This window comes from Arabidopsis lyrata, assembly GCF_000004255.2.
Source record: "Arabidopsis lyrata subsp. lyrata unplaced genomic scaffold ARALYscaffold_1, whole genome shotgun sequence".
Lineage (NCBI taxonomy): Eukaryota > Viridiplantae > Streptophyta > Magnoliopsida > Brassicales > Brassicaceae > Arabidopsis > Arabidopsis lyrata.
In genome coordinates, this window is record NW_003302555.1 from 1163808 (window position 1) to 1184279 (window position 20472).

General features: G+C 32.0%; 2 protein-coding genes and 1 long non-coding RNA gene across 3 annotated transcripts; 1 reads left to right on the top strand and 2 right to left on the bottom strand.

Moving 5' to 3' along the window:
- Positions 1–683: 683 nt before the first annotated feature.
- Positions 684–5853, bottom strand: LOC110225024 (myosin-15). Its single transcript, XM_021013529.1, has 13 exons — positions 5347–5853; positions 4887–5048; positions 4714–4779; positions 4481–4618; positions 4351–4404; positions 4007–4192; positions 3832–3921; positions 3619–3753; positions 3396–3518; positions 3170–3255; positions 2510–3062; positions 2303–2380; positions 684–1991 (listed from the first exon to the last, which is right to left on the bottom strand). The coding sequence occupies exons 1-13, from the start codon at positions 5521–5523 to the stop codon at positions 801–803; spliced, it is 3039 nt and encodes a 1012-aa protein (XP_020869188.1). The 5' UTR covers positions 5524–5853; the 3' UTR covers positions 684–800.
- Positions 5854–6746: 893 nt separating this feature from the next.
- Positions 6747–9793, bottom strand: LOC9328244 (zinc finger protein MAGPIE). The gene is made up of 3 exons (XM_002892136.2): positions 9119–9793; positions 8510–8906; positions 6747–7855 (listed from the first exon to the last, which is right to left on the bottom strand). Exons 1-3 carry the CDS (start codon positions 9264–9266, stop codon positions 6871–6873), a joined length of 1530 nt encoding a protein of 509 aa, XP_002892182.1. The 5' UTR covers positions 9267–9793; the 3' UTR covers positions 6747–6870.
- A 3105-nt stretch (positions 9794–12898) lies between these two features.
- LOC9328245 lies at positions 12899–16211 on the top strand. Its single transcript, XR_002329105.1, has 3 exons — positions 12899–15520; positions 15603–15811; positions 15914–16211. It is a non-coding gene; the product is annotated as an uncharacterized LOC9328245 (long non-coding RNA).
- Positions 16212–20472: the final 4261 nt, after the last annotated feature.

Sequence of the window (20472 nt, forward strand, 5' to 3'; positions counted from 1 at the left end):
TGATAAAAATAGATGTGCAAATTTTTATTTTTATTTTAAATAGTATATTGGTAAGAACAAAAGAAATTGATAGAATGATAGTTCGTTTAGACAACATTAAAGAGAGAAAGCAATAACGAAGAATAGGTGGGTCCAATGGGACGAGTCATGATGGTTCTCTCGACGATTGCTTAGTGTGGAACTGAAGCTATCTCAGCTTTTGTCCCGTGATCGTCGGGAATTATTTTATTAGTATCTCTATTTAGGCTTGTCGCCTTGTCGGAGAAACATATTTGATACTTTACTCTGTACACCCTATGCAATACATCATTCTATAGCAATATATGGTTTTTACAATTTTTCACACGAATAAAATTTTGAATTATATAGTCTACATTTCTACAAAGTCACTTTTTAACCAAGGACAAATCAGGTATTCAGTTTTAAAATTAAATTAAAAAAAAAAACGTTTTAAATATTTTATTATAGTGAAAACTATTATTTAGAGCAGCAACCACACATTGTTTTCTTATGATCCAAAAGTTTAACAAGCCCATGTACTACTCCAGCCCATTTTCCAAATGCCTAGCTGTTAAACACGTCATGACGCCGTCAAATAACAGTTGTTGACTTTGTTCTAACGGACTCAAACGCCTCCGTATCAATGCCAACAAACACAGATTTGACATTAAAAACCTTAAGGCTAAAAAAAGACGCTTTTATTTTCTGCAATACCATTTTTTCATTTCGAGGCATCAAAATCCACAAAAAGTTCCTAAGAACAAGAAACTTGACCTTCTTTTCACGTTACTAGTACAACTTTACTTTCGCAAAACTGTGCGTTCATAGAGCTGAACCAAATCTCTCTTTCTTGGATTCTTTAACCCAACCAACTCAGCCCCAAACCCATGTTCTAGTATCTCACTTCTCAGCTTCTTCATTGTGTATTTCAAATGCCCCGTGCCCGTGGAAGAAGACGTTCCAGCTTCTGTGCTCGTGCATCTTCTCGGGGTCATTGTCCTAACTTTCCTGCTCTCTTGTGAAACTGTATCTTCTTCGGTCTCTTGAGCAAAATCTGAACCCGAACAGGTCACTGCTGCTTCTACCTTCAAACGCTTTACACGCTGCATCGGTGTTGCTTCATCCGAAACCATAAAAGAGTCTTCTTTCTCCATCAAATTCACTCGCATGTTTTTTGCCTTCTCGGAGTTGATGATTCTCTGCCAATTAGTAACCGCTTCTTCGTTTTGTTTCGCTCTGGTCTCCAGAGTTTCAGAAAGTTCCACCCTTTGCCTCTCCAGATCTTTGATTTGTCCCTTCGCTCTGTCAATTTCGATGCTCCTTTCCTGCAACGACATCTTGAGTTTCTTTTCGTTGCTCCGTGCGCTTTCCACTTCCATTTTCATCGAACTCACTAGTCCTTTGACAATTGCAGCCTCACTTTCCACATCTTTTAGCTTCAAGCAGTCTCTTTCAAGTTCTTCAATTCGGCTCTTAGCTAGGTCGATTTCAATGCATTTATCCTCCAACAGCGTCTGGAGTTTGTTCTCGTTTTTCTGGGATACTTCCGCTTCCATTTTCATCGAATCCACAAGTTTCTTAGATGCTGAATCTTCACCTTCCCCACTATTGAGCGTGCAAATTTTTTCAAGCTCCTCAATACGGCTCTTAGCTCGATCAATTTCAATGCATTTCTCCACCAGTGATGTCTGAAGTTTGTTCTCGTTGTCACGGGCTGCTTCAGCTACCATTTTCAAAGAATCCACAAGTTTCTTAGCTTCTAAAGCCTCACTTTCCACATTCTTCAGTCTCAAAACGAGTTTTTCAAGTTCCTCCAAATGTGAATGACACTTCTTGTCCAATTCATCTTTCTCTCGCTTTAACGTCTGTGTCTCAGTTTCAAGCAACTCAGATGCGGATTTTACAGATTCATATTTCTCATTCAGAGCCGAGATTTGAAGTCTTAAGTCTTTTGCTTCTGAAGAACATTTGTCCACCTTCAACACAGTTTTCTGCAACAAAGCAACAATCAAAAACATGTTACAGCACGGGAGGGAAAAAAAAAAAAAAAACATGTTACAGCACGTAGAGTAATCAATTTGCTTTTTATGAGCTCGTTAAGGTCTTTTCACGAAGATTAATACAATTAAAGAAACAAGAATCTTAAGAGAATAAGAATAGGGACTCAAATGTTACAGCACGCAGAGTAATCGAATTGCTTTTTATTAGCTCGTTAAGGTCTTTTCACGAAGATTAATACAGTAAATAAACAAGAATCTTAAGAGATTAAGAATAGGGACTCAAATGTTTCAGAGAAGTTCACCTTTAATTCTGAACGCGTAGAGCCCAATTGCTGCTCCAAAGTCGCAAGCTTTGCAGCTTTCTCAGTGATTACCTTCTCCTATCAGTAACCAAGAACCAGAGTCACAACTTGATCAGTTTACTGTTAAGTCAGCCAAATGGTTAAGTTATTGTGCTCGATTACAGATTTATCATATGATAAGTTTCTTTTAATTCAAGAAAGCCTAACCTTTTCATCCAAAATACGGGAGTACTCAGCTCTCATGCCATCTTCTGTGGATGAAGCTTGCTTTAACCTCTCCTCCATTGCCGCTATCTTCTCTGAAATAGCTTTTTGCTCACTAACAGTATTCTCGTATTTTATTTTCCAATCAATTAACTTATTACTGCACCTAGTGATCGACGCATCTACCCCTATCCGATTGTTGCCCACGCCATTCTCATCCAAAGTCCCCTCATACTTACGTTTCCACTCAGAAGCCTCAAGTCTTGTGGATCCCAGCACCTCCATGAGGTTCGAGTGTTCATCGTGAATTGACTTACACTTACTTTCCAAGTCATGAATACGGTTTTTGAACTGATCTGAGAGCTTACTTATATCATCAATGGCACTCTCGTAACGCTTCTGATATTCCTTGTTCATTTTCTCTCCACCTTCAAGCTGTTTCTTGAGCAAATTCATCGTGCTTTCCATGGAATGTTGCTGTAGCTTGAGTTTGGAGTTCTCAGACAGAAGTTCGTCCATTTGATTCCCTCTGCGATGGACGAGAATGTCCTGTATACTGACAATTAGTAACTGAGAGAGGTTAATCTTTCCATGAAGAACAAACATATAAACATAAAAGATTAATCTTTAATTGGTGAAAGTATATAGGCATAATGAGAGAACCTCTTTCTCAAAAAGGAAGATAGTTTCTGCCACTTCATAGGACCGTTGATGGATATTTCATACTCCCCAACTGCGGTATCAAGGGCCTGTTTCATACAGCTTACAACAATGTTTATAATGAAAGCAAGACTTGCTCCAATGGCTAAGAGTTGCTCTGCGTGAGGCTTTACTATGTCTACTATATTGTGATGGAAAAGTCAGTTTTAAGACAGAATAAAAAGAGCACCTTGATCATATTGCCTATATTAGCATCATGAGAACAAGGCAATGCCCATAATTTCTTGCCCATATCTTCTATGGCATTGCAACATCTCGAATACGCCTCCAAATTTGCCACTCGCTTGTGATCCTGAAAACAAAAAACACTATTTAGCAAACTGGCATATTGGCAAAAAAGTATAAAGAGATAAATAAAGGGGGACAGGGAGAGCGAGAGATAGAAAGATAACCTCCAACGCCTTTGCAAAGAAACTCCAAAGCTCTCTTTCGTGTTTCTGTTTTACTTCGACGTTTCCAATGGAAGATTCACAAAATGCGGTCAAAGCTTCAACAACTGCCTTATTGTGTGCTTCTATCAGCATCGACTGCAGATGATCATGTGAATAGTTGAGTTTACTAGTGTGTCTAAGTGATTGTTGAATGCTACACGAATTTAAACTTACTTCATCAGGAGTCTCTGAACGCTCCAAAGACGACATGTATACATCAGTTGCTATATCAAGGGACCTGCGACCTTCTAATTCCTCTACAGTCTGCAAATACAGATGAGTGATGCATAAGAATATGCAGAATAATATGATGAGAACAGTGAAATACCAGAATTGACTTATTAATTACCTGCCATAAAGAAGATATTTTAGGCACGATGTTGTTATTAACATTTTCAGAAAACGCCTTTGTGAAACCAGCAAGTGGTGGCCCTGTGATGATGGTACCACCTCTTAGCTTAGGCCTTACTCTCTCAGAGACAAACTTCATGAGGGCATCTATACCGTAGAGAATCTGAGGTCTTAACGTTTCGAGCTATTCACAAAAAGAAACCAGAAGTTTTACCGGACAAGGGAAATGAAAAAAAAAAAAACTTACACTAAGGCTTGATTAGGGAAATAAAATAATAACAATAATAAACGATTTCTCGTATCCAAAAGAATATTTAAGAAAGACAAGAAGGATTAACCCACTTTGCTATTCTGAGTTACATCTTCTCCACCTTCCACTGTTTCTGAGTTAATGCCCTGATAATAAAGAAGTTAAAAATCATTCACAAACATCAGAGACTAGCTGATTCTAAATCCTTAAGAATGTAATCACCCTCATAAGTTGAACAAACATGGGAGAGAACTGCCCAAGCCCGAAAAATGTATTGTCCTTAGCTTCTCCAACGTGGTCTTGCTTCCTAATCTCAAGTAGACGAGAGAGATCAAGTGCAATGTCATTTACACCAAGTGTCTGAAACATGAAGCAGAAATTTTCATTATTCAAAGCACTAAAAGTGTGTTTAGAAAAATTTCTTCAGAAAGAAAACTCAGTCATAGGTAATTTACCGGACCATAGATAAACACGCTTGATAGGAGGATAGCCAAGGAGAATATCTGGCTATTTCGTGTAGCCTAACATATCAAATCAATTAACACTTGATGAGACAGCTTATCCCTATAGAACCTTTAAAACTTTGAAAAGACCAGAACCTTTGAATAGATAAAACAATACTACTAACCGGTATACCCTTTGAGTCTTCCCATTCGACATCGAGTAACACTAAACTATATTCAGTGCCATCTTCTGAAATCCTCTTCACTGGCTCAATCCACATCCATATATCTCCGTTGCATGGCCTGTGAACAGTTTGAACTTCAAATCCAATGCTCCTGCTAAGAAGCTATAGATCAACATTCAAAAATCAGACACTTTGAGCTTCAAATTGCAATCACTACAAGACAATGCATCAGAGAGAAGCACATGCAAAAATTGATCCCAGAAAACAGAAATTTTGCAGAAATAAGCCAAACGATTTCCACAATTAAGAACCAAACACCCTTAGATCATCAGAATTATCATCACAACCAAAAGCATTGTCTTTTATCCATCAAGAGCACGAATCAAAGATACCACAAACGAAAGCAATACTAAAACCCTAAACCCTCAATCAAAGTCCAAAGCAAAGCCAGGAATAAAACCTGATTCCAGATGAAGCTCTTGCCATGGAGAGCTTTACCAAAGAGAGAGACAACAGCGACAGGACCCTTAAGCTTCTGAAGAGCGCCGATTGCTTCCGGGTCCGTCTTCAACTTCCCATTTTCATCAACGTAAACCAATTGGATGGCCCGACCCGACTCCTCCGTTGGGTTCCTCATAAAAACCCTCTAAAGGCGTCTCCTTTCTTCTCCTGGTGATGAGTCACTGAATATCTTCGCTCGAATTTCACAATGGGTCTTCTCCAATCTTTCTACGGGCACGATTAGTGTAGAGAATAAAGTACTAAAACTTGAAGAAAGTACAGTAAGAAAAGATTTGAACTTTTGGAGAGAGAGAGAGAGAAGATCTCCCACAGACGACCGACTGAAGATTTGGTCCGTACTAATCAAAGGCCCATTAGTTGAAGCCCATCAAGCTTTTCCAAGACCACTAGCAATATTATTAGCTGATGATCTTTTAAAGAAAATGAAAACACTATTTAAATACATCTCTTTTATCTTTTATTTTTCTATTTAATCTTCATTTTTCATTTTCTTAATGTTTTCCTCCACTATGAATTGCCCTGCAAGTTAAGTTTGAATTATTGAGCTCAAAAGCCTCCATCTTTTCTTTTGTGCCCACCACTTCTCGATCCACTCTTTTTATATGGCATATATACATACAATTGATTAAGTACTTATTTATAAAAAAGCATATCAAAGACCTTTCTACACATAGTGAATATGCATGAATCTTCAAAAAAAAAAGAGATTTTACCTCAACGAAAATGCTTATATTCACTACAGTCTACATATAAACATTGTCATCATGCTGGTCTCTAGTGTAGTCTAGACTCTATAAAATGAAAAAAAATTTAAGAAGATTAACTATAGGATAGACTAGTTTACCTAAATTTAGCCAAAATCTGCTGGAAGAGTAACTTTTGAAACGTACGCGATCATATTGAATTTGAGAAAACACGATAAATCTAGATTTTTAACAAGAAAGGAAAAAAAACCACGATAATCTAGAATAATTCATGTCCATTACGCTAATCTAATAATTATTCACAATCGATTATATTTTTATTATTATTATTTTTTTTGATAAATCCTATCGGCTATCCGGTCGGCCCCGGTAGGAACGCACCGAGGTGCTACATAGTGGACTGGTCCACCGTGTTAACGGTTAGGCCCTTACGGGCTACCACTCTGTCTATCCCGAGTTTGGAATGCCTTCCGAGTTCCGACTAAATACCAGGGGTAGTCAGGCCTCCTGCATTTCTGGCTACCAGGTAAACCAATTGGGCCAAGGCCCAACTGACAGACTTCCCAAACAAATGTGTAAATTTACGACCTTACTTGAACAGGATCGATTGTAAATTTAAATTATGATTTTGGTCTAGTGAAACAGTTAATGTACATTACGATAAATCTAGATCTTTGTAATTAATCAAAGAAAGTAGCTTTGATAAGTTCTTATAAAAAGGTAGAAAATTCATAGAATAAATTCATTAAAAAGTGTTTTCAAATCCATCCATTGATAGAGGAAGAATGGCACACTGCTTGAACACCAACCCCTAGGAAATCCCGAGTTTGCCCACCTCCTCCTCCTGCGTTCCCAATCTCAACTCTTCTACGCTTCCAAGGGTAATTCTGTAATTCATCAATCCCCGAAACGACCCTAACACCGTTTCTAGGGTTCCCGATCTCATGAAGACCGTTATTATTATTACTCATTAACTCGACACTGTTCGATCCAAACAAAGCGAAGAACTTGTCGCTGCCACCATCTTCTACAATCTGATTACTCTGGTCGGAGATTTTCGACGCAAAACTCTGAAGATACCCTGATTGGTCGGTGGTGATTGTCGTCGTCGGTGACGTAGAAGAAGTCGATCCCATCTGAGCCGCTTTTTGAAGTAACGCAGTCGCTGACATGTTTGCAGAAGCCGCGTTTGCGTCTTGGGTAATTTGGTCGACGCTGCTAAAAAGAGAAGGGACGGAAAGAGAAGTAGCCGCGTTTGTGTTTTCCTTACTCTGGACGATATTAATATTATGGTCATGTGTAATGAGTGAATCGCTCGTCGTTATTAGCTCACCGCGATTATTCGCGTTTCCGAAAACCCAATTGTAATCCTCGTTCGGTGAATGCGGCTGCGGTGCGATACGGTCCTCGATTGTCACTTGCTGATGATGGTTAATATTTCCTCCCATCCATAAAGAGAGCGAAGACGCAGGTTTCATGACGTCTTGATGATGATGATGATCGAAGGTGGTGGTTGGGATAGGGAAATGTTGGTGGTGATGTTGCGGTTGCGGTGGTCCGAATGGAAACGACGGTGGTGGTTGTGATGATGGTGATGGGATAAGTGTGCCCATGAGATAATGATAGTTTAGATTACTACCAGCGGTTGCAGCAAGGCTTTTGAGATGTGAGGCTGCGTTTAGCCTAGCGGTTTCTTCTGCTAAAGCGTCACAGAATGCTCTATGTGTAATGAAGCTGTCTCTCCTGTTGTCCAAAAATTATACACACCAATAAGATCAATATCATTGTATTCATCATCTATAGACACTCACTAATTTATGCTTATGTTTGTATATGTGCATATGTAATGTATATATATAGCAGTTAAGGAAAGAAATAAATAAGGTTGTACATCTTACTTTAACCAAAATATGTCAATCCAAGAAACTGTCTTATTCAAGAAATCAAGCAGCACGTATGATCAGAGAATGACCAATATATATACAAAAAAAAACTCTTCAAATTATTTGGTGTTAGACCCTACATGAGCTACTTCCAACAACAACATATATCTTATTTTACTTACAAACAACATGATAAACGGGATTTATATTTGAGGTACAGTGGTACAGAAGTGTTAGTTGAGGTAACAGATTTATATTTTATTACCATAGTATTCACCGGGTAAAATATAAGATCTAGGTTTTAGTATGAGTTTTAAGATATGTATATATTCTAATTCAAACATGATTAACTTTACTGGTTAGAAAGCTAAGTCATAATTGAATCTATATATAATGCAATTAATCATGATATACGCTTACAGATAGGTGATCAAAATATTTTCTACGCTACTAAAATATATGATACTAGATGAGGAAATGTAAAGATCTATTAGTACGTACGTAGATAGTTTACCTTGAGAAAATTGTACCACAGTCGCATCTATACTCTCTAGTCCCACAAGTCTTGGAATGAGCCTTCCAATCAGATTGGACTGCATATCTCTTGGCGCATTTCTCACACTTCCACTTTTTCTCGCCATGTTTCCGACAAAAATGTTTCTTAATGCCGGTAAGGTCACCGAGTGCCCTTGTCGGATGGTGGTGGACGCAACTCTTTTCTGGACACACATACACTCGTTTTCTTACTTCTTTGCTTGTCCTCTGCTTTAGCTTCCATGGGAGGTTGTGTCCTCGACGGTGAAGCTGTAGATTCTGGTCTCTTTGAAAACCTTTTCCACATATCTCGCATAGGAATCGATTTGTGGCCATAAGTGTCTTTGGGGATAGAGCTATGACCTCGGCTTCTGGATCTATAGAGAACGAATAAACAATCAAATTCGGGATCTTTGGATCATGCGAAAGATCAAATCAGTAGAACGCATGCATGTTTATAAATAAAGATCGAAAACCAAAAAAATCAGGAAGATGAGTTTTCAGCAAACAGAGAGAAAAAAAAAGAAAAAAAAAGGCTTTATTGATTAGGTTGAATTTGTGATCTATATTAAACATGATTAGTTATTACCAGGATTTCCAGGGAGGTTTCTCTTCTTCTTGACAAGAGGAGGATTAAGGGAGTCATGTTCATGATGATGATGATCAACATGATCAGTTGTTGATGAGCTTTGGACATATCCTCCACTACTTGAAATTGTCTGATCTTCAGTTGTCATGTCTTCTTCTGGACAAAAGTTTTGTTGGAAGATTTACAAAAGATAATTTTTAGATAAGAGATGAAGAATAAAAGGGGTAGATAAGAGAAACTAGAAATACTTAGAATCCGATGGAGTTATGAATGAGAGGCAAACACAAAAGATAAGTTATATACAACCCTACACACTTAAGCCCATCTGTGTAATAAGAAAATAATATTCCTCTCTCTTTGAAAAAAATATACAACTATACAAGCACCTTGATCTGTAAGAACTGTCGCAGCCATTTTTATAAATAATTAAACTTTCATATATCATTCCCATTTTAAATTTTATATTTCTTAGTTAAAAGTTAATGGCGGTGGAAATTATATATAATTAAACTGACTATATTTATCTTGAATATTTGGTTTTTTTTTTTTTCAGTGGCAGTGCGTCATGACACACACAAAAGTTTATGTGTCTGCCTTTTTCTATTTGGAATGATGATCTCATTATTTATTTTCTCAGTTCTTTTTTTCTTCTTCTTTAGATAAAATTACCTTCTTTGTTCTTCTCCTTATAGTTTCTCTTATTGTTATTTTTAATATAAATATGTTGAAAGTCGTATCTAAGCACAGTCATGGTGTATATAGCTGTGAGTGATTTAGTTTAGGCTGGGATGGTCCGACCTCAAAACTTATGTACATACACTTCATCTTCATGCTATACTGATTAGTACATTTTGATAGTGATTTCTTGATTCTATAATTGCGATTTTAATTGACCGTAAATTGAGGTGGTCAAAGAAGTAAACAGATCCAACGGCGCAGGTAACATCTCTCGTTTATAGTTGAGAACAAAGCCTGCAATGCACGTGTACCCATGCACGTGCTCATGAGGTAAAATCCAACAACATACGACAACGAAATTAAAAACCTAAATATGCAAAAGAGAATAATCGTCCGGTCGACAGTGAAAACAAAACCCATGCGACATTATAAACTCTTCCCGTCAAGTACCCCACTTCAAATATTCGTTTTTCTTTTTTTTCCTTCACACAAGTGTTAATTTTCGATATCAATTTTTCATTTATGGTTTACCAAAAAAAAAAAAAAACAATCATTTATGTGAAAAAATTCATGTTGGTAGAATTGAGTATATACGAAGTTAGTAGATACGTACGAGTATCTTTTTCATGCTTTTTCTTACAAAGATCTTTTTGCAATGCTCCCTTTTCATCTTTTTCTTTAGCAAACTTTTTTTTTCCTACAAATTAAAGTATTTTCATAAAAATGGTTTATTTTCTAACGCATTTTAAAAAAAAGAATCTTAACGTATTACGAAAAAAAGATTGAACCAAAAAAGTAATGCTAACCTACTCAGTGCCGTACCAGGATTATCGAGGCTTAAGGCGAGGTTGAAATTAGGGATCCAAAAAAATACCTTTTTAATATAATTTTTAAATAAATTTTTTTTTAAAAAAATTCCAAACGATAGAAAAATTCCAAAAATTCACAACCTTTACTCGATTCCTTTTCAATTTAAGATTCTGGTTTCTTTTTTTGTTTGAGATATGTTTTCTTACCGGTTTGGAAATCTCGATTTCTTTATTGTAAAGCTTAATTGTGTATAAATACAAAAAAAAAAATTATTTGCATATTTGAATTTGGGTTGTTAACCCATTAAAGAGTTCTCTAAAACCATTCTGATACACTAAATTTGTGAAATTTGGAGGCTCTAAAAATTTTTTATATTTTTGTTACCTGAAACAAATGCTTTTTTTATTGCCCATAGGCACGGCCCTGAACCTACTATGTGCAAGCTAACAATTTTTTTTCTCTGAGTCATAACTATTATAAACTCATACCAAAATTTTAATTGAAACATCCCTTGTAGATTGTAATACTATTTTATTCATGAATAGAATTGTATATGTATCCGAATTGTATGTATTATTATCACTATCGTGTTATAATTTGGATAAAATCCTATATTTTACATACATACTATATGATTTGAAGATGAAAAGCGTAATAATACAAAAAAGAATACGTTAAACAATGTGACCATATCAAAATCTCGATCATATCGATTTTCAAACAAAAGTAAACTAAATGTGCTTTTTTATTACCCCTAGCTGAAAAGTAAGATAATTACGGTTAGTTAATTAATCGAAAGTACGAAGAGACAGAGAACTGACAAAATACAGGTGAATTTTTGGAAGGAAGATAGGTCGTCAGCTTGTGGGCTGACTTAATTACCAATTCTTTAGGTAATTTACACTTTAATCATAATGTAATCATGTTTTAAGATTCCTATAAAATAATAACATTAATTTAGTGTTTTAGTTTTGGACTTTTCTTCTTGAACTTTGGCGGCACTAGAATATTCCCCTAAGTTTTCGAGACGTTTTTTATATTTAGTATTGTTCCCTTTATCAATTAATCAAGATTCACATACACCAGATAGGCACTTAGACAAACGGGATTTGTTTATATATAACTATAAAGAAAAAATATATATATATAAAGAAATGCGTTTCTATGCGTGTATGACAATAATATGGCAATTTTGTATACTTCTTTTTATGCAGAGCTCCTATAAATAGATTTCCATGCTAATTATCTATCTATTTGAATTTGATCTATACCGCCCCTCATATTTAAACTAGAGTTAGAATAGTAAATCCAGCTGCATCTGGACAGCTCCTACGATTTAATTTTCTAAAGAAATGCTGAATTTGAACTTGTACAATACAATTGTAATTTGAGTATAGTCAAAATAATATTGTGAACAAGATGATAGCTGAGATATAACGCATCAACACAAATGAACAAGTTCGAATTTAGTTAAAAATAATTCTCTGTCTACATTTACAATTTTACATATGTTTCCATGGTGGCGTCGTTTATATATTTAAACAAATTTCTTTTTCTTTTTGAACATAACTTATGGATTTAAACACATGGATTATTTTAAAATTGGCAAAAGCTATATATAGATAATTAGCTGATTATAGAATCGATTTCAACATCATATTGGAGCACATTTTTTTTTTTCCGGACCTAGACTACTTAACCGGTTATTTACTAAATTTCCTTTATTGATAACTCAAAGAGAATAAGTGAATAACATTGATAAGACAGATTTAGATCCAGAGCCCAGAGGGTATACATACATTACAGATATACCACATGCTTTTAGTTCATAAAAAGCGCAATACTATATAGATTACATATATACCCACGATAGTGTAGGAATATGATGTTGTTGAAATCATATTAGTAGTATAAGGAACGGATTAGTCTACTGCAAACGTTAATTAGTCAAATTTTCAACTGATACACCAATGTTTTATTCCAACAAGTAAGCAACTTGCGTTAAAAATTATCACCAGTTGAAGCTTGTGTACATATATAGGCATTTCATGATACTAGATGCATCCACATATTTATAACGCAATTATTCATGTGGTCTTATGTATATGTAGAATAATATTTGCATAGACCAAAAAGTATTAACATGGATTCACATAAAACAACATTAGCTAGAATCCATACGTATTCTTGGGAGAAAAATAAAAAGTACAAACTAAGCCATCAGTAAATGTATATATATATATATATATATAAATACTTTTTATAATTGTATTAAACGTATTCCTATAAAAATATAACGCAATAAACGACATTTCAAAGAAGACAAAGGTTAGATCCATACCATAGCATAGAAACTTGGCGATATATGAAATAAAAATAAGAACATAATGGAGATATGATTAGACTTAAAGTATACATATGTCACTTAGTGGATGATAATGGCCTTCTTGTTTTTACTCGGCCTTGACCAATCCAATTCATTTTCGGTCAAATTGATATCGACATTCTACAATTCAAAATCGCGCTATATCTTTCTTTTTTTCAACCACCTTACCTTTTCAGTTCTATTTTAAACTCTTGGAATGCATTGTTGCTTATAACAAAGATATATTTAATATATATTTTAAATAATAGTTTTTGTAAAGCAATTTCACGATTGTAATTGGGAATTATTTTTCTGTTATCGAAATTAATTTGTGATCAAAATTTCTAATTGATTTTAAAGAATTTTTTAATAGTCCAAACATATTTATCATCGTATATATCGTCTCCAATCGCTACGAAAGTAAAAATACGAGAGCATATATTTTTTTACAGCTAAGAGAAAATCGTAGAATGAAAAACTTATGGAACCAATAAACAAAATGGTTACGTTCTTATTAACCAAAAAACAAAATGTTTACGTTCCATGCAATTATATGTGAAAATCTTTAATAAAAAAGGGATATATAAAAGATTCCTTTTTCATGGGTCGTGAAAGTAATTAAAAGATAAAGTCACGCTTTCCAACCATTTTCCACAAAGTTGATAGAAACTATTCAAGAGTGTAAAGCGAGAAAAGGAGAGTAATACCTAAACATAGGATCAAGTGGTAGTTAATTATGATAAAACATAATTAAGTGAAATGGTCATTGTCCTCTGTATATGAATCTTCATTGTCAATTTTCTACACCTATAATGCAAAACCAACTTTAAGAGTTACAATATGTATGATCTTACACAACTCTCTAAAATTTGGCCTTATTCATAGTTATTTATTCAACGGTTATATATAGAGCCGGACCTGAGTATGAGCTAACCAAGTCTGGGCTTCGAGCCTCTATGTGTTTATTAGTTTTAGCGGCCACTATTTGTTTCAAACGATCCAATTGGTTTTGTTGGTAATGGCTTGTCTAACTTCAGAGAAATGTTAATATGGAATTCGAACAAAAGTAAACTCTTTTGTCTTTTTATTCTAAAATAGGCACGTGTATAACCATGGTCACAGATTTTGCCTTCCGGTTTAAGTGATCGAAGGTATATATGACTCTCGTGAATCACGGTATCTAATTTTATAATCATAATTTTTTTTTGTGATAATTTAACTATATGCTTCACGATGCAGCACGTAACATATATTTTGTCAGCTAAATTTATTGTCTTTGAATTGAACTTTGCTTCGTACATAAATATCTTGCTAAAATTTTAATTAATTTTTGATAAAGTAAGTGCTACATCCATGAGATTTATGCAAATTGCTATAATTTAGCTAAGTAGGTTATATTAAAAGTTCACAAATCTTCTCCATATATATAAAAAATATATTTTCCATGATTTTACTGAATTATTCGACAGCAAATCATTGAATGATGAGGACATATGGCATTGTTCATGTTACGTATATGGATAAAGATTTGAATAGACAAAAAAAAAAAAAAAAAAAGATTTGAATAGACTAGTTTTATTTTTTCTGTTCACCAGAATAGACTAGTTAAAATATCGAAGTTGCTACCAAACGGTCAAATTTGGTCCACCTTCATCCATAATGGTTCGTTGATGCATTTGGGCTCGCAAAAAAGCATGTTAAAAAAGTTGGTGATAATTACTTAAAAAGTTGTCTTTTTCGCAATATAATATACTAATATAGTAATCAAAAAATGTTATTGGCTTCATGATTGAATGTTGGCCTCATCAAATATAGGTTAATCAAATATGTCACGGTCACTTGTATGGTTCTTCAAACTTAAATTCTTGAAAAAACCATTATTATTGTTTTAAAAAATTGATCACCACTCAAAACTTATTACATAGTACTCCTATGCAGGTATATGCATATGTATTTTTAAAAAAAGATTCAGAATCTGCCCATATCTTTCAAGAAATCTTTTTTGATTCTTTTAACAACATAGAATTTGAATTCGGATGGTTTACACATCATCGACAGAAATATTATATAGGTTATATGTAATTCAAAAATTAATAACTAAAATATATACTTTTAAAATTTCAACACAAAAATTATGATAGCACGCATACTAGTTTTGGGGTTCTTTTGCAAACGACCATTTGGTCAAAGAGCAGTAGAAACAGAACGGGTTAGGTTATATTGGGCCATACTAATTTTGTCAAGATTGGGTTCTCACATAAAATGTCAAAGAATGGGTTGTGAAAGCATAATTTTAAGTGTCACGCGGCACAGTTCGTCAAGATTGGTGTCACAAACGAGGCTAAAAAGCTTCAATTAAGGTCACAGATGATATCGTTCACATCATTGTTTTCGTAAGTTGGATTTCAGTAAAGAATCACTACACACCCACATGATCCCGAGTTTGCTGCTTCTCTCGATCTCCTCTCTGTTTCCACTTTAGAATGATGCTATGTTTCAAAAAAATCTGTATCATAAATTGTTTTTTGAAGATATAGTTGATGCACAAGGTACGTCACTAAACACATCCTTTTCAATTTCTATGGAAAATGTATATAAAGTCTCATATAACTTTCTTTTATTGGGTTACAGAGATTGACTTGGATGGCTTTGGTATCTCTGCTGGAGCACCAAATGGTCCGGAAGACTGAAACCGATCCCCTTGAATATGTCACCGAGTCGTAAACAAAATCCGCAAAGATACAAGGATAGTGTCAATACTCTTATGAGTTATATATGGTGACTGAACCACTCGTAGCAATTGTGACTTGTTCAACAATACTGCAATGTGCAGTTCTGTGGTAACTATAATGGCTCTTATTTGGGTGATGCTCTTCTGACAAAGAAAGCTTGCAACTAGCTTTACCACTTTTGCTAATTAACGGCTATTGTTTCTATGACAGTGGCATCTGTGGCTGGAATTACTCTTGTGATGAGCGATCTCCCATGGCTTTCCCATCTTGTATTAGCCATTGATTCAGCCTTCTTGGTAGTCCTGATGCTACTTATCATTCCTTATGCTTTCTCGTCTACAAGGCAAGGTTTTCTCAGACACATCTTCTACTTTCCTCATTTCTTGATGCTTTTGGTGGTTAACGAAGACAGTAACAACATGGATGGTTAAAGAATGCTCTGTTCTGTTCTGTTTTGTATCATGAATGGATGGTTAATCTTTTGTTATGAGTGACAGTTGTTTTTCAACAGTTTTGTATCTCACGAGTTTGTAATTGTGTTTTTACAAAGTAGCCAAAGATAAGCAACTACAAAAATCGTTAGTTGCAGGATCTTGTCGATTGCAAAGAGCTCACATGATCCCGACTTTGCTCCTCTCGATTTCAACGGCCCATTCTCTGTTTCACAAATAAGAAACCTAATTTATCTTGAAATGATAAATTGTTACGCACTAGATAATTTTACGTAAAAATAACAAATATGACCGTTACGCACTAAAACTCAAATAATTTAATTTTACGCAAATATGACCGTTGTGAGCCTAATTGAAATCTCCTTATTTTGCAGCCTAATTGAAATCTCCTTTTTCTTAACCTCGTCAGAAAAAAGGAAACAATAGAGAGACTTTCCTTTTTTCAATTGAACAACGTTTGCTTATAAATACTCACTCTTCTTCCTTGTGAAATCAAAATTCTTCATCTTTCATCTTTTTCTCTTTTTTCATACCTCTAGATTCTTCCGCAGCAAAGCTCTGCGATTTTGTTGGTCCGATCTTTCATCTTTCATCGAGACTAAAACTAAAGAAACCATCTTTCATCTTTTTCTTTTTTTAATACCTCTAGTCTCTAGAAACCATCTTCTGGATCGAGACCGTACGTGAAGGAGATGATCCATTCAGAGATTGAAGTGAGCCGAGGATCAATGTAACGATTTCATCCGTAGGATTGGTCGGAGGAAGACATCTCGTTTCGGGAATGATCCCCATCCTCTGATTCCAGGTCGGCTCTACCCTAATTTCACCGTTCTCATGAGATTACGAAGAAAAACAAAGCGGCAATAAAGAAGATTACAGAGACAGGGAGGGTTAGTGAAGGAGAGCACCAAGACGGCGATGGATACGAGACGGTGTTTCCATGGCTGAGATCATGAATACGTCGCCTGAGGATGATCTCTGCGTTTCGTCGATAACACGAGCATCAAGGTACCTCTCTTAATTTCCTTTTTTCTCTCTTAATAAGATTTTTATTTCTGTATTTTAATTAATTTTTAAATAAAATTTTAATTTCACTAATAACTTCACTAAAAATATTAAATAACAAACTGTTTTCAAAACCTAAAATTAAAAACTTAAACTAATTTTAAAAAATAATAATAATGATTTTAATTCCACTAAAATTTAAAATAAATTTAACACTTAAACATTTAAAAATTATATTTTAAAACATGTTAATTTCACTAAACTTTTTTAAAAATTAGTTTAAGTATTAAATTTTAAACACGTCGAAAACTAACCGCGCCTAGGCATCCTGTGCTTAGTTGGTTCGTAAGCTTTGGTGTACGAAGTTCGGCATAGTTTCACGTGATATAGATTTAATACTTAAACTTCTTTTAAAAAAATAATTGTGATTTTGACTAAAATTTAAAACAAATTTAATAATTAAACTTTAAGAAAATAATGTTTTTAAACTAAAACTATGTTAATTTCACTAAAGTTTTTTTAATATTAGTTTAAGTGTTAAATTTAAAACCTAAAATTAAAAACTTAAACAAATTTTTAAAAATAACAATAATAATTTCCACTTAAATTCTTTTAATTTAACTAAAATTTAAATAAATTTAACACATAAACATTTAAAAATTATTATTTTTAACTAAAACATGTTAATTTCATTAAATTTTAAATAAATTTTTAATTTCACTAAAAATATTAAATAGCAAACTATTTTCAAAAGCTAAATTTAAAACTTAAACTAATATTAAAAAATAATAATAATGATTTCCACTTAAATTTTTTTAATTTAAATAAATTTTACACTTGAAAATTTAAAATTATTACTTTTAACTAAAACTGGTTAATTTCATTAACTTTTAAATAAAATTTTAATTTCACTAAAAATATTAAATAACAAACTATTTTCAAAACCTAAAATTAAAAACTTAAATTAATTTCAAAAATTAATAATAATGATTTCCACTTATATTCTTTTAATTTAACTAAAATTTAAATAAATTTAACACTTAAACATTTAAAAATTATTGCTTTTAACTAAAACATGTTAATTTCACTAAATTATAAATAAAAATTTTATTTCACTAAAAATATTAAATAACAAACTATTTTCAAAACATAAATTAAAAACTTAAACTAATTTTATAAATAATAATAATGATTTCAACTTAAATTCTTTTAATTTAACTAAAATTTAAATAAATTTAACACTTAAACATTTAAAAATTATTACTTTTAACTAAAACATGTTAATTTCACTAAAATTTTAATTTTAATTTCACTAACCAAAACATCTATTTTCAAAACCTAAAATTAAAAACTTACACTAATTTTAAAAATAATAATAAGGATTTGCACTTAAATTCTTTTAATTTAACTAAAATTTAAATAAATTTAACACTTAAACATTTAAAAATAGTAAAACATCTATTTTCAAAACCTAAAAGTAAAAACTTAAACTAATTTTAAAAAATAATAATGATGATTTGCACTTAAATTCTTTTAGTTTAACTAAAATTTGAATAAATTTAACAATTAAACATTTAAAAATTAGGGGCTTTTGCAAAAATGACAATTTTTCAATGCCATTTTTCAAAAATACCCCCTTTTTAAAACTTTATAAAAAATGCTCTTAATTATAAAAGATTTACCCAAAAATGTATGTAATATTATGAAAACATACACAAACTACATTTCTATGTATCTAAAATCTTATAAATACTTTATAAAATACCTTATAAATGCATTTTAAATACCGTTAAAATATATTGTAAAACCTTTGAAAAACCTTAAAAATCATTTAAAATAACTTGTAAAAACCTTTAAGAACACCTTATAAAACCTTATAAATACTTGGATCGAGTCTTCAAGTAGGAGTTACAATCCATAAGTACCTTCTAAACCTAATAAAATTTTATAAAAATTTCAGATTTAAAAAAGGGCATTTTTGAAAATTGACATCTAAAAGGGGCATTTTTGAAAAGAAGTATTTTTAACAATTTCCCTAAAAATTATTACTTTTAACTAGAACATGCTAATTTCACTAAATTTTAAATAAATTTTTAATTTCACTAAACATTTTAAACAACAAACTATTTTCAATACCTAAAATTAAAAATTGATTTGAACTTAAATTCTTTTAATTTAACTAAAATTTAAATAAATTTAACACTTAAACATTTAAAAATTATTACTTTTAACTAAAACATGTTAATTTGACTAAATTTTAGAAAAAAATTTAATTTCACTACAAATATTAAATAACAAACTATTTTCAAAACAGAAATTAAAAACATAAACTAATTTTAAAAATAATAATAATGATTTCCACTTAAATTCTTTTAATTTAACTAAAATTTAAATAAATTTAACACGTAAACATTTAAAAATTATTACTTTTACCTAAAACACGTTAATTTCACTAAATTTTAAATAAAGTTTTAATTTCACTAAAAATTTTAAACAACAAACTAACTTCAACACCTAAAATTAAAAATTTAAAACAACTTTAAAAATAATAATAAAGATTTTCACTTAAATTCTTTTAATTTAACTAAAATTTAAATAAACTTAATAATTAAACATTTAAAAATTATTACTTTTAACTAAAACATGTTAATTTAACTAAATTTTAGAAAAAAATTTAATTTCACTACAAATATTAAATAACCAACTATTTTCAAAACAGAAATTAAAAACTTAAAGTAATTTTTAAAAATAACAATAATGATTTCCACTTAAATTCTTTTAATTTAACTAAAATTTAAATAAATTTAAATAAATTTTAACACTTAAACATTTAAAAATTATTACTTTTAACTAAAACACTTTAATTTCACTAAATTTTAAAGAAAGTTTTAATTTCACTAAAAATTTTAAACAACCAACTATTTTCAACACCTAAAATTAAAAATTTAAACTAACTTTAAAAATAATAATAATGATTTGCACTTAAATTCTTTTAATTTAACTAAAATTTAAATAAATTTAACACTTAAAAATTTAAAAATTATTACTTTTAACTAAAACATGTTAATTTCACTAAATTTTAAATAAAATTTTAATTTCACTAAAATTAGGGGTTTTTGCAAAAATACCACTTTTTCAATGCCATTTTTCAAAAATACTATTTTTTTAAAACATTATAAAAAATGCTTTTAAAATATAAGACTTACCCAAATATGTATGTAATATTATTAAAACATACACAAACTACATTTCTATGTATCTAAAATCTTATAAATACTTTATAAAATAACAATATTAAAAAGGGGGTTTTTG